At 37.9% G+C, this 15,532-nt stretch overlaps 1 protein-coding gene across 13 annotated transcripts in view; it reads left to right on the plus strand.

Annotated features, from left to right (window-relative positions):
* CELF2 (CUGBP Elav-like family member 2) overlaps window positions 1-10,046 on the plus strand; it is a 371,782-nt gene extending 361,736 nt beyond the window's left edge. For 7 of the 13 annotated variants that reach the window (XM_050708247.1, XM_050708246.1, XM_050708251.1 and 4 more), the window contains one exon: window positions 5,874-10,046. In XM_050708247.1, the coding sequence (XP_050564204.1) occupies window positions 5,874-5,908 (35 nt within the window). In that variant the 3' untranslated portion in view covers window positions 5,909-10,046. Of the gene's footprint in view, window positions 1-4,414; window positions 4,587-5,873 lie in introns of all 13 variants that reach the window. The other 6 variants (XM_035549355.2, XM_035549356.2, XM_050708248.1 and 3 more) reach the window with 1 other exon arrangement.
* Window positions 10,047-15,532: the final 5,486 nt, after the last annotated feature.

The following is a 15,532-nucleotide window of genomic DNA, read 5'->3' on the forward strand; positions in this document are numbered from 1 at the left end:
GTATAGTATGTATGACAAATTAGTAACCAGTCGAGACAATCCCTTTAGTTTCCAAAACTCCTTTGTACTGACAAACGTTGCTCTTTGCACAGCACCATCACTTAATTTTCAAGTGTCCCCATTAACCATAATACATGTTTCTTAGCTTGCATATCATTACTTTTTTTTTTTAATCTAGGTTTTGTTAAAATGTGTCTGTCTCAGTGTTTGTCTACACAAGGTCCATTCAGGAACAGCTATTGGGCTTTAACCCATTTTGAAAGGGATGAATTTATCTAAACAGACAGTACCCAACCAAGAGCAACATTTATCAGGCTACTCAGAAATACGTACTGCACAGGACTTCAAGCCATACCACAATCTGAGTGTATTGCACCTGAAGACAAGCCCTTAATACACCTGAAAAGTTAATTTACTTTACAGATAGCGTGTGATATACTTTCTGCATTTTTCTTTATTTTTTACGTCCTGTTTAAGCTTTACAAAAAATTGTTCATATTTAGACTAATACAGTTCAGCATGTTTCTGCAATGCGTTAAAACAGTCCCTGAGGCTGTAGCAAATTTGAAAACTGGAATTGAAAAGGACTCCCTATTGATCTGGAGCCAGTTCAGTTAGTGTGTTGGGGTGACAAAATCACTGTTGAGGTCTCCAGGAACCTTGATGAAATGTCAAATCAAGCTGTGTTAATCGAAATGCAGCAATTGTGATCACTACTGAAAAAAATGTAGATTAGTTTGGGCAGGCGGCTCAATTCATCAACTCACTTCCCACACTTGCTTTTTGTGGGTTTCCTTTTACTGCTTGATTACCTACCTACACATTTCTCTGGGTTTATGGGACACAAATACCTAACTTAGAATGATGAACTGAGGTTATCTTGTTTGAGGGGAAACAGAAGGGTCAACACCCAATGGATGGAGGAGTCCTCTGTCTTTTTGGCATTAGTCAGGTTTCAGTAACATTGCAATTTCTCATTCTTCCTCCCCAGGTATTCTGCCAGCAGTTGAGAGAGTTCTGCTTTAAAAACAAAAAGTACTGCAGTGGCAGAGGAAGTTGAGATTTTCTGATTCAGTAGGTGTGAACAGCACCTGTGTGATTCTGTTAATCACAGGCAAAGCCAGGATTAATCCTGCTAGTTTAACATACTGTATCCCTGCATGCATCACCTCAGCTTTATTGGCAAGAATCATCTATTTGTTGTTTCAGCCCCAAACTTGTGTTTCAAAAAGCTTGCTTTTTTTTTCTCTGTATTCCCACCCAAAAACTGAGACAATAGTGCATCTGAATTACCCATTTCTCACTGGTACCACTAGTGCTCATTGCTCATGGTGCAATCTGGGTTTGTTTCTTTTTTGTTGGATTGGGTTGGTTTGGGCTTTTTTGGAAGTCAAATTGCAGATGAAAAGAGATTGAACACTAGAAAGATGAAAAGAGTGTCCAACGCTGTCCACTGGCTGAACTGGGATGGGAAAATTTGTTCCAAGTGAATCTCAGAGTAGTGATACACAGTGATGAGCTTTTATATAACACTGCTTCTCAAAATGAAAAATTGCTTTTATTTGCAGAAAATGAGCTTTGGTGTTATTTGCTTTCTTGTCCAGCGCAGTTGAATGCTCAAGAGATTAAATGGTAATGAGGATGACAGGACAGTCCATCTACCCCTGGAAATACTTTTTCATGAGCACTCATGAGCTCTAGTTGATTCCACAGACAAAGGGTTTCACTCTTTAAGCTTCTCTCTTGCCTTTCATAAAATTTACAATAACAGAAATGAGAGAGAGTAAAGTAAGGCAGGGAAGGGGGGACCCAGTGACATCCCAGCGTAAATGCAGTCTGCCTCATAACAAATTTGCTACTCAAATGATGAAAAATATTTATCCTGGTTACAGAGGTACCAAGAGATTTAAAACAAAAATCAGAATCATCATGACATGGGCTTTGCAAATTGATAAGAAACATCATCCCATCCCCATGTAACCTGTGGTTTAAATTTCAGACAAAAAAAAATGATGAATGGATGCAATCAGAAACAAATAAAGGGAGAGAATGTCATATTCCTTCACAAGCTTTGTAAGTGAAGGTTCTTGATAAGGGATAAGATGAAAGTGTAACAGGCTAATGTAGATAGAGCATTCTGTGCATAGAGACAAATTGTGAAGCAGGATAACAATTGAATGATAAAGGCTGATTCCACTGATGCAGCACAGAGGATGTATATTTGAATTTGTGGCTGAGTCAAGGAAACTATTAAAGAGACATAGAATGAAGTGACTTATTACATCCCCCTGGAAGGTAAGCATAGCCTAAGCTAATTGTTCTTCTGTCAGCACGGGAGAGTCTGAGTTGGTGACATGAGAGGTGGGCGGAAAAGCCACCTCAGGGCGCGCTTGCTTCTCTTCATTCACCATTCACAGATGCCACCTGATGACTAGTTTAGATCAGTTGCTTAACTTTCAGGTCACCATGACTAGCTAAGATAAAAAGGAACTAAGATGATGAGACGTTCATAGCAGAAAACCATTCAGAATGCACTCAAGAGAACAATGTGAAGGTCAGGGAGGCTGTAGAGGAAACTACTGAATTGTCGAGGTAGGTAGGAGTAGCTTATAGAGTTTATGGAGTATCTGCCTGGAAAGTGCTACAGCTGCCTTCTAACTCATGGTAGGTTGCTTTTTCTTTCTGTCCCCGAGGAAATCTTACAGCTCAAGGCTGAGATCTGTGAGCTGATGGAAGTAGACAGAGGAGTGCAGTGCTAAGTCAGTGATTGGAGTTGTGTGAACAGATAAGATCTCCTACAAGAAGACAGGGGAAGGAAAGGAAGAGAGTGATGAAGTTCCTCAGGATATGGCAATAATATTCAGAGGAAATGATCAAGTGAAGTGCGGAAGTGACAAGTTACTAAAATCAAGGAAGATATGGAGGAATATTTATTATCCCTTAAGGAGGTAATGAATAATCAACCACAGAAGAGCATGAATCAAGCATATTGGCTTTGGCCAGGAGAAGGTCTACAGAGATTTAAGTGAGAGGCTTTCTGAGTGGAAAGGAGCAGAATTGAGCCTGAATTGTCAGAGAAGAGTCTTAAGTAAATAGTTCGGTGAAGTCAATTTAAGGTGAACCATAGGGAAGGTCTGTGAAGGAGGGAGGGCAGACAGGGACCAAATGACTTGTTAAGAGGCTTTTTTCTTTACAATGGGCAAAGTGTATCATTCTGACACTGAAGAAGGAAGAGGGCAGCAGTGCGAGGTAAGCAAGAGCCATAAAAGAGCAGGTTAAAATGACAGCAAAAAGAGGTTATGAATCAGAAAGGGATGCAGGCACTAAGCACAAATGAAGAAAGCTGGTAGAAGACAGGAGCTGACCAGCTTCCGTGTTAGTACTGAAAACGAAGTGTGGGGGAGCCGTGCTTTAACAGGGTGAAGGGATATGTGTTAAGTCAAATTCAAGTGGAAAGGAGAGGGAGCATTTCAAAGCCGATGCATAATAGCAGGCTGGAATGCAGTAGTAATTAGCCAGAGCAGAGGCAGAACAGCAGTTAGGCGAGCTTTGCAATTACAAGTGGGAGGCCCAGATATGAAAATGAATTTTGAGCTTCCAGAATCAGGGAGATTTGAGTCCATTATGAGCAGAGCTTTTTTTGTCTCAGGGGGAAAAGAAAGCTGAGCCAGGCCAGCCATTCTGAATTACCCGAGCAAGCATTATCCCCCTAGTTAGTGCTCGGAGCTGAGGAGCAGAAGATCTGGAGTTCTCATCAAGCCCTGCCATTGTCTTTATGATGTTGCTTAATTTCGATCCTTGCATACCCACTTTGGGACCAAGAGGCTGAATTAATTAACATTTAATGTACCTTGAGATCTTGAACTGGAAGGAGCTGTAAAAATACAAAATATTAATATTGCAACTGTCCCAGTCAGGGCCCAAGGAGATGACTGTTTAATACCACCCAGGACCAGTGCACGTGAACTCACATTCAGATGTGCAAATGCATACAGGCATCCAAGTTTGGGTTCTGTTTCTGTAACCAGGTGTTCTGTTTCATCTTCACATGTACAGACTGGCCTCATAGTACTTCCTAATAGGCTGGGAGATATGTAGATATTACAGTGAAAAGTGTTACAGTAATAAATATCTACAGTCTCTAAGGTAGGTAGATAAAAAACAGATTGGGAAACTGCATTGCACCAAAACTGGCCAACTGCATCCCAGCTAGGAAAGAAATATTATGAAGGTAAAAGGGAAGGCGAAGGGAAAGGGCGAGGAAATGGGCTATGCAGTGTGATCAAAGAAATAATTGAAAGAGAGGTAAATGTGTCAAATAAATAGTAATAATAAAATCCTAACAAAAAGCCTTCTGGAATTTGTTCTAACCTACAGTTCGCTTTCTCTCCCGCCTCCGTTCTGTGTCTCGTAGGTTTTGTTAGCTATGACAATCCAGTCTCTGCACAAGCTGCTATCCAGGCTATGAACGGCTTTCAGATTGGCATGAAACGCTTGAAGGTTCAGCTGAAACGCTCCAAAAATGACAGCAAACCTTACTGATCTTAACCCCAGATGCTTACTGCTCTTATTTTAGCTTTCTTAGGGTAAGTCCCATGAGCAAACCTGTCCTCTGCAGGGGGGTTAAGAGAGAACATATAGCCAACCTTCACCAAGAGACAGTTATTTTTACAGTTACCACTTCCATTTCCCCACTTGTCCTTACTGCACTTGGCTCCCATTTCCTTGCCAAGTAATTACTGAGTTGTGTTACTGTATTTTGTTTTGCAGCATAATTTATCTCCTTTTTAACAAATAAACGTCTTGAAATTCAAAGCAACACACACACACACAAAAAAAAATGTGCAATTTAACTCTGTGAACCCTGGTGCCATTAGCACACAATAAAAGTTGTTTTGTATGGTTGGATCCTATTTTACCAGGGTGGCACCAGCAGTTTATAGGTTAAAGAAAATGGCCTCATGCCAGTTGAAGCACTTATTTTGCAACAAGAAAATTGAAACAAGTCTTTCCACTACATCAACTTGTTTTTTGAGAAGATTTGATTTTTTTTTCAGTTCAAAACAATGTGTTGTTATATATTAGTCTGATTTTACACTGGTCGTCTTTATATTTCACTTTTTTTTAAGTTCTTGTTTTTTCGGAAAGGATTAATGTAAAAAAGATTTAGAGATCTGTTTCTAAAGCTACAGGGTTTAAAATAAAAATAAAATAAAATAAAATGAGTGACAATACTTGATGTTTCTTGAGAGATAAATTTAATAATAATAAAAAAGAAAGCCACAGGCCTGTAAATTTTATTTGTAAAAAGCATTTCTATTTTTATACAAAATTTTTACTGCCTCAGAAATAATGGAAGTTATTTATTGCCTATTGTTAACTTATTGGATACCTAAAGAGCAGCTCTCTATGCTAGCTAGATCCTTTGAAGTAGTCTCTAGAGTAATTGTGCCAAGAATGGGCGCTTTTTCACTGTTGAACCCTACACCCTTTACAGTTCATGCTTTTATCCTCTTGTTTGTATTTGTCTGGTTATTTTGTTCGTAGTTTCCATTACCTAGTTTAAAGTTCAGTTGTCTGACCTTTTTTTCCCTCCCCGTACCTTTATGTTACATTTGTAGAAACTGGTTCTTTCCTCTCTTTTCTCCCCAAAGACGAATCCATTCTCTCTGACTCCTTTCAGATGGATTCTTTTGGGGTTCCATTGTGCTGTTGTTGACAAGTATTGTAAGTTAATGCAAATTATGTGAACAGCTCATAGACTCTACTGACAAAAGATTTGCATTAGTTTTCTCCTGCACCCATAAAAGTGATTTTGTTTGTGCTGCATAGATTCTATGTAACTTTTTTCCTCTTCCTTGTTTTTTCCCTAGACATCTCCATGCCCGTTAGCCCATCGTTTGCCTAGCATGTCCCTGTGGCGTCTCAAAAAAAAAAAAAAGTTTCATCGTCCCGTCATTGTTTCTGATGTCTTTCTGACCTCACATCATATTTGGTTCTCCTACTGACCTTTGATCTAGTTTGACCTTTGAAATTTGCATGTGACCTCATCTAGCTATGAATTCTGGGAAGTCAATGTGAAAAAACATTGCTGCATTCATGCAAGACTGAAATTTATTATTAGATAAATTAATGATAGGATTTAAAAACAACCTGTGGCAAAATGTTTTTTCTTTCTTTCCTTTTTTGTTTTTCTTTTTTCCTTTGTTCTATTTTTTTTTCATTTCGTAAAAAAAAATAAAAAAAAAAACAGACTTGAAAGTATTATACAGGGATTGGCATTCTGCCTGGTCACTGGTGACAATAGCAATATGTGTCCAGAGGCACAGAATGTTGGTTTCTAACAGACTACTTCCAAAACAGTTTGAGAAATAAAACTGTCTGATTTTAAGTCTCTAGAGGTCTGTAATAGTTTTTACATTTTTCAGGCAGTGTAAAGTTTTTTGATAAGGCCATTTTAGGTGGCTCACTTTCTCATTAAAGTATATATATAGAACCACTTTTTGTAGATTAGTATAAGAAAATATTTACCCTGTTTTAGGGCAAATGCTACCTACTTGTGTCACCTTTTGCTGAACTGACTCACAGTTAGACAATCCATGGTTTAATGCACATGAAATTACCTATATTTTATACTGTTTCAATGTACAGAAGAAAGGTTACTGTAAAATGTGTTACGTTGGTGCTTCTGTGAATTAAGTTGTGGTTTCATCATGAGTCTTATGGTCTTAAGTGTTCTATGTTTATAAAGACAAGTTTAAAATTGGTTTACTTGAAGAACAAGAACAAAAACAAGATTCAAAAAAAAAAAGAAAAAAAAAAGTTGTTTGCTTAAAAAAATGAATTTCATGTGAAAAATTAAAAAATATTCCAGAATAAGTTTGTGTTGGCTTGTGACGCATTGATGTCATTTTTTTATTGTGAACAATTTAGATGTGTTTGTGTTCAGCAAAATGTGATCGGTTTTTCTTTTAAAGAAAAAAAAAATCAGTGAAACTATAGTGCCAAATTCCAAAGGTACTTTCTTCCTAGAGCTTCAGTGTGTTTCTTGTGTGAAGTAATTTGATAACATGGGTATTTTATTATGTGTTTTGTATAAATCCCTAATATTTAAAGAAAAAGAGGTTAAAAAGTTTGTTAACTTGCTATCCTGTGGTCTTGTTGCCTGAAATTGTTATTGTTTGTTATTTCTCTTTGATGTTTTTTGTAAAACATTGTATAAGTGCCCATGTTTCACTTTTTTAACCACTCTGCACACATCAATGCTGTGAAAGCAAACCTCACAATGTATTTTCTTCATATTGTATGGAAACCTCTAAGGTGAGAAAGTTTTGAACTTTTAACCCTTTCCACCCAGAGCTGTCTTGAGTGTTAATACCTTTTATACATTCACCATTTTGCTGTTTATTTTTATATATATATCTATATCTATAAATATATATATACTTAGTTTTTTGTGGTTTATTTAATACATGGTTGAAATCAGAACAATGCACAGGGCAGATCTGAAGGACAAAAATATTTTACTGCTGTCTAAATTTCTTCTGTATCTATAACTAAAATTATTTAAAACAGTAATTAACTTGTGGTTTTCCTTTTTAGATTTTGGGGATTTTGTCTTTTCTTAAAGAGCTTTTAATATGCTGCTGGAATATGCTATTCAGTATTAATAAAATAAAAGAAAAATAAAACAATTCTTTAATTATCTATTGTGTGAACCACTCCCAGAAAGGAGTGGTAAATCCACCATTTGAAAATCGTGAGGAGAAAAAAAAATATTTTTGTAATTTAAATAAATGAACTTTTGCTTAAATCAGATGCACTAGATCTTCCTGGGTGAAAATTCAGCGTGCACTGCAGTTAAACTACTTTTTATGGACAAAGTTTACATACACTGTAATGTTTGGTGTTATCTGCCATTATCTGTAACGGCAATATATTGGCTTACTCCTGCAGACACTCGTATAGAGAGGAGTAACTTTACTCGTACAAGTAGTCCATGGGAATACGTATGTGACTGATGTGGGTGTTTGCTGGAGGAAGCTGTAAGGAACCAGAAAAGAGATGCTGGTAGCCCTTTCACTGCCTTGTAAGTCTGATTAGATCGCATTTCTACCGCACACGTAGTGACCAACAACCAAATTTGGTTCTTTGCTACCGGTATAGCAAATTCATTGCCAATCCAATGCGTGTGAGCAGCAGTACCTGCTACTGATGATAAAGTGCCATACCTTCTTCCTATTTCTGATTATATTCGAAGCCACCTAAAATTAAAAACGAAGCCCTATATGAACAACATCAGCTGGTGCACTCTTGTCTCTCATCCCCAACTTAAATGCTTCTTTATGTAAAGCCCTGGGATGGAAAGGACTAGCCTCTAGTGATGCAAAAAAGTTTCCTTCTTATAGCACATGCACTTATAAATAAGTGATCTATACTTTTCTCACGTTTTTACTACTGCTGGGGCCTTCCTACACCCTTTGAGGGCTATTTTGTACTACTTGCAGCAATTTTGCATATTCAAAGTATCATCTCACGTACGTTATATTATATATATGTACATATATATATAATATGAGATCATCATTTGGATTGTTTAGACTGTTTCACTAATTTATCCTCATTGTACCCACCGTATAAATTTCCAAAGCCTTTTTAGATGCCCTAGTGTGTCCTGCAGGTTTACCAGCCTAGTGAGAGTGGTGACATCTTTGGTCATCGGGCAGTGTAATTTGGTATCGGCCGCAGACCCAGGCGGTTGCCCCAAATTACACTACACGAGACATTGGCTTAGCAGTGGAAGAGGAGGAACAGTTCAGGATTTCCAGGCAACTGAGATGGGTCCATCTTGAAATTTATTTATTTTTTAAATCAAATATAAAAATGAAAACCCAAACATACACCTCCTCGGAGACAAATTATCTACCAGTTCTCTTTCAAAATATTGAAAGGAAAAAGCTGCAAGGGTGCAAGGGCCTAATAAGAGAGGAAGAAAAACAAGGGAAATTGCTTTACAAAATTCTAATCAAAAGACTAGACTAGTTGCTTTTTTTCAAACAAATTAGCTAATTGTGATGAAATGGCAGTCCTCAAAGGAGTAACAAGTTCATCTTTCTTTCACCATAGGGGTTACAGTTCCTTGGCTTGTGCTACTCTGGAATCATTTTACTGTTTCTGTTTTTATTATCTTAAGTGCTAATTAACGAAAGGAAAAAATATCCTGTAGTTTCATTACCTTTTTGGATAATGTCATACAAAAAAAAAAAAAGAAAACGAAAAAAAAACTATGTATTTGTGTTTTTTTTGTGCTGTGAGAATTGTTGTTTGTAGATTAATAATACTATCATTTTGTTTAGAATTACAAACTAGTTTTTAAGTATTGTCTGAGAAAAGCCAAAGTTAATGCAATCTAGTGGAAACTGTAAGACCATTTGAGTATTGTTTCTGTTTTATTGATGCATTTGGATTTTGTTGTTTGATGGAATTTGAGCCAAAAAAAAAAAAAGAACAAGAAAAAAAAAAAAAAAGCAGGCTTTCCTATTTCTACAACCTGACTGTACTTATGCATTTTGTACCAGTGGAACTTTTTATACTGGAGATTAAAAACAAATGGAAATTTTTGTGGCTTACTCTTGTGGGCCCCCTCGATCATGACTGATTTTCAAGTTTGATTTCTGGATGGTAGAAAGAGAGTTGGTTTTGTTTAGAGAATTAAAAACTTTGGCTTGATTTCTTTTTTTCCCTTTGCTTATATCTAGTGTTTAGAATTTTGTCTTAACAAAAGCGGTAAGTTTCACTTTTTATTCTGTATCGTGCAGTTACACAATAAGGTAATTAGAATTAGGAGTACTCGGTCACTTTGCGTGGATAAATGTATTAGTTAAAACGTTAGGGGTTTGCTTTTTTGCTGTTTAGATCAGAGTTTTTTCTGATTCTTCTGTCCTCATTGTGAACATAACCGTGTAGTTGAAACAGTCAGACTTATTTTTGTAACGTATGTTATTGTGTGATGCAGTTTTTTGCTTCTGTCTCCAATATTAAACCATTTTCCTAATACTTGTCTCTCTACTTTGTGTCTTGTATTGTTGGTGGTCATTATGTGTTGGTAATACATCTACACACCTCACTGTTTCACGTTCCTGTTTTTTTTTTTCTCTATTTGTTGGTTGTGTACAAAAGATACAGTCGATTCCACCTAAGTGAATATCTGATTGGGGGGCAAAAGAGGATTTGTGCATTTTAGACATGTTATGGTTTCTTTGATATTTTTTTCTCTCTCCTTCCCCCTAGTCATGCCTTATCACTTGGATAATCTGTCTGAGCAGGAAGCATTTTAAATGAGTTTCCTGCAAAGTCATATGGAAGATAGCTTTTGTTAGTCTTCTAACTGCAAAAGCTTATGCACACAAATATACAGAGAAATCAGAAGCCATGTGAAAAGATTTTTGCTGACATTTCAGTCAGTCTGCAAAACGCGGATTATGGTGATCAATTCTTCCTAGTCATTCAAAAAAATACTCTGCCGCTACTTCGCAGAAGCGTATGAAACATTCAAGAAAATATAGCCTTGGGATTTCTTCCAGACTGCACAGTAATCTGATGGCATATGGTGTTAGTCAAACTCCTTAGAAACTAATCACAGCTTAACTAGGTCTATGAGAGCCTGCAAAAGCCTACCAGGTAAACGAGCTTGTTACGGGCAGTTATACGTGTAATAATTTTAAAATAAAATCCAAGTGAGCACAGGGAGACCCTATTAAAGCCAGTGGAAGAATTAAAAAAGAGAAAAAAAAAAAGTAAAAAAATAAAAGAAAAGGAAACACGAAAAAAACCCCCTGTTGTTCAAATGGGTGATATTTTTGCTGTGGGTTTACAAAGCAGATCATTCTCAGCACTGGCTAATAGTATTACACAAATCTCAAAAGGGACAAAAGAAATACCATAGCACTTTTTTTTTTTCCTAGAGTTGGCTTTTAGCTTTTTTGTTTTATTTTTCCATTTCCTATAATTTTTTTTTTTCCTCACAAGAATCTCTCTGCTCTCCCCCATATCTAACACAATGAAATAAAAGCCGTGAAAGAAAAATATCTATGTTGTTCTGGTTTACAAAAGTCTCTTCTCTCCTCTGTCTGATCACAGATGCAAAGCTTACAATTTGGAGAGGGGAAAACAAAACCAACAAAGCCAAAAACCAAACAAACAAACAGAAAAACAAACCCAAGGAGGAGAGAGAAGCACTGGCAAGTGCTCTCTGGAATTCAAGCCATATGCCCACTCCCCTTTCCTTTGTCCCACTTTCTGTGATGCTCAGGAATCGAAGACCACTTAAAAGTGCTCTTATGAGACCCAATGGACACTCCTCCCTCGTGTCTCCTCTCCCCTAGTCCTTCTGGCACTCTGGCTTTGGCTCACACACAGACACCTCCCCAGGCGAGGGCTTGCACAGCACGGGGGCACGGCGCGCGGGGTGTTTCCATGTGGTTTCAGCCATGACGTTGGCTCCTGTGTTTGGAAGAGTTTTGAAATTTTCAGGTGGCTCATGAGTTGTCCTGGTTGCTTATTTATTTATTTATTTAACCTTGGTGGTTTTTGTTTTTGTTTTTGTTTTTGTTTTCTAAACTTTTCCGGTTCCACGAAAGGCCAAATAGGTGACAAGTCTGGGATAGACTTCTAGAATCATCTAGGTAGGAAAAGACCTTCAAGATCATCAAGTCCAACCACCAGCCTGACCTACCGAGTCCCACCTCTAAGCCATGTCCCTTAGTGCATCCCAAAGAAGCTCAAACATTGTCTTATAGGGTCAGGGGTCCAAGCAAATGCCTTGCCTGCAACTCTAAGTTTAATTGAAAACCACAGAAGCCTGTAGAGGACAGCCCAGGCAGGGGAGCAGAACCCAATGGTCAGGCTGTACCCTGGGTCTTTTACGCCTCTAGAGTTCATGATTCTGGTTCTGATTATGTTGACACCAGTGGATTCAGTTGAGTAAATCTGGACTTGCATGAACGATAAATCAGAGTTAATCTCTGGGATTTCTAGGTTCTTGTAGATGTCTTGATTTTATTTTATTTTTTCCCCAAACTTGGTCTTAGGAAAGAAACTGGAGCTTTGTGAGGGGTCTTTTCTTCCAAAAATGTAAAGTAAAAGAGTAAAAGACTTATACTATAGTTGGGTTTCTTTTGAATACTCAGGGCTGAAAGAGACAGGTGTTTTTTTTTCCCTTTTTTTTCTTTTTAATTTCAACAATGGGGAAAAATGAGTTCCTTAAAGCAATGCAGCTGAACAGTTTGTCCTGCTTAAATGCATGCTTTTAATTTCAATTATGTAAGGCACCTTGCAGTGTTAGCAAAATGTCTCTTTGTTAGCTATATGTGTGTCGCCATGGGAAATTACCAAACTGTCACAAGACTTGCTGATTAAAGAATAGCCTGCCAGAGTGTGTGTGCCTTTGCCCAGTGTGACTCTTAGGTATTAGGCTAAGGAAAACAGTTTAACAAAATGTAGTGTGAATCATTCCTGATAAGTGAATAAAGCATTGTGACCAAGCAATCAGATTATTCACTTATCAGGAATCGACTGTACTGAGAGTTTGCCTGATTGTTTTTGTTCCTCATCTCTGTTGTAGTTTCACTACTTTGCTGTGTTCTGTTTTTCCTCTCATGCTCTTAGCAAAATCACTGGGAATATCCCTTCGTGTGATCATGAAACTTGCTACTGAGTAACAAATAAAAAAAATTTTTAAAATATAAAAATGATATCTTAACAAAATCTATGCACTTGCTATCAGGAACACAATACTGGATGTGTCTTATATATATTGAACTATAATAGTATTCGATTTCTTAAATAAAGCTTAAGAAAGGATTCTGTTGTCTGTAAAATTTTATGAGCATTAAATGGAAAAAAAAAATGTTTCTAGGGTTGGGCGCTTTTTTGTTATATGAAATCTTACTGGGTATACAGTCTTTAACCATACCCAGGTAAATGTTGTATAATCCGCTTGATATTTCATTAATAACTGAGACCTTGAAAATTAGTCTGTGGGGAGAAAAAGTCTTACCATTCAGTGACTTGCAGCAAAAGACACTAAAATGTGGAAATTTTCCTATCTTTTTCTAAACATGCTTGCTTTTGCACTAAAATGGTATGAAATAGCTAAAATATGTGAATCAGAAAATGTAATGAAACAATGCTATATTTCTTCCACAAACAATAATATACTTCTTTTTGGTATGTGACTTTTTTTCCTCCTGATTCTAGATAGGTTTAGAATAAAAAAGTGAAACCTGGTATGCTCAAAAATCACAGATTCAACATTTGAGGTCAAAGCACCTTTTTGTGGAAGATGAGTGGTTTACTGTATCCTGTATCTGAGCCTTCTTTTAGGAGAACATTTTCACATCAAAACCCATGAATTAAATGGGAGTCTAATAGCAAAAACTGTTGAGTACACTGAAAAATTTATTCCTTCGATGGCTGTACATTTGCCACAAAATTGTAGGTTTCGCACAATCAGATTTTTATGGAAATGCCTGGACTACTTGTATTTAGCAAACTTTCAATAATGTCAGCCTTTGGCAGAAAGATCCAGGAGAGTGGTTGGGGGGTTGCTTTCTTTTCTTCTTTTGAACTGCATTACTGCCTCACTTTTCATATGCCATTATATTATCTGAAAAAAAAAAAAAAGAAAAAAATTAAATTGTGGAAATCTACCCTCTGCTTGTATCATTCTCCTCTCTTCATACATATTTAGCAACTGGTATTGAGCTGTACATCGGGTGGCCAGGTTTGTTAGAGGAGTAAGCCCAAAATACTGCTCCCCAGCAAAGCCCTGGGGAGGACTGACCAAGATAGGCAGCAGGATGCTCCTTTCCATCCTGCATCTACACTGAGCTCGGATGGGGACTCAGGCTGGATTCACAGGGGCTGCTGGTGTATAACAAATATTAAGTAATAGCACTGATTAGCTCATATTTGTATTCCCTCTGATTTTCCTCATTAGCAGACTTTCTTTTTTGTCCGTTAAAGGGAGGTGGGAAGTTGCAGTCATTTTCTGAATCATTCGTCCCTGTTGATAACCTAATTGTTTTACATGAATGCTAATATTTCCCTCTCACACATTTATATCTATCAGCTAAATCAGTAGTAAAGTAAAGTCTTCTGGGATACATTCCTATATCAATTAGCAAGGATTTATGCTCCGAAGCACCATTAGCATTAATGGGAGTGTGCTCTGTAGCATAAACAATTGGTGATAGGTCTGGTGGACCTTATTTCATAAACAAAGAAGCATTTGAATCCTAGTGAGTTGTTCCTGAAGGCAGTGCTTCAGGGAGTGATGTCCCCACCTCCCTGGGCTGCTCTGGGGATATCTCACTCACAGTACGTGCCTCAATTGCAAAAGGAAATATCGTTGGTTTGGAAGAGGGCTGACTTCTGGTACAAGCTTTGCTGGCCTTTTCCCTTCTGAAAACCTGACTGGAGACACACCAGGTAAAATCTTGAGCATTGGCTCGTGTCCCTCCAACTGATGACTTCAAAATTTTACTCTTGGTTCACCCACGTTGCATGGTGCCACAGGAAGGAGATAACAGGGGTGCTGGAGGGAGGGATTTTTGGAAGGAGGCAGAAGGAAGACCAGAGGTGAAGTCCTGTCAACCCAGTAGTGGGTTTATTAGCTCCCTAAACTGTAGGTTTCACAGCTCCATGCCTTTTAGTAGTGAGCTAAAGCAGACCAACAAATAGAATCATAGAATCATTGAGGTGGGAAAAGACCCTTAAGAGCACAAAGTCCAACCATCACCTAACACTACCAATTCGACCACTAAACCACACGTCTCTTAAACACCTCCAGGGATGGCAACTCCACCACTTCTTTGGGCAACCTGTTCCAATGCCTAACTACCCTTTCTGTGAAGAAATTCCTCCTGACATCCAACCAAAACCTCCCCTGGCGCAACTTGAGGCCATTCCCTCTAGTCCTATCACTAGTTACCTGTGAGAAGAGTCTGTCCCCCAGCTCCCCACACCTTCCTTTCAGGTAGTTGTAGAGAGCAATAAGGTCTCCCCTGACCCTCCTCTTCTCCAGACTAAGGAACCCCAGTTCCCCCAGCTGCTCCCCATATGTCTTGTCTCACCGAGTCTCACCTTTCACATGTAGGACAACATATTTTCCCCCTCACCCTATACTTGATCAAGTCAACATGTACGTAATCAAAAGGTTTCATCCTTAACCTGAATCCACGGAGAGTTGGGGCAAAAGTCCACAGCTTCCCAGAGGCACATGATCTTACAAATCCCTGTCCCTGCTTCTGCAAATGTTTTTTCTGTTGGTTCTGCCTCTGCTCAACCCTGCTACATTAAAAAGCACTTTTGCATCTACTATTTTCTCCCAAAGGCACTCACACAGGTCTCAAGTTGCTTTTCAACCCTCCTTTTCAGAAAAGAAATGTATCATGTTCTTGAGGTATCTACATATAACAGTGGCTTTTTGGTCCCTGAATATTTTTGTTGTTTTTTATTGCTGCAAATTTCT

Source organism: Cygnus atratus, chromosome 1 (assembly GCF_013377495.2).
Source record: "Cygnus atratus isolate AKBS03 ecotype Queensland, Australia chromosome 1, CAtr_DNAZoo_HiC_assembly, whole genome shotgun sequence".
NCBI lineage: Eukaryota > Metazoa > Chordata > Aves > Anseriformes > Anatidae > Cygnus > Cygnus atratus.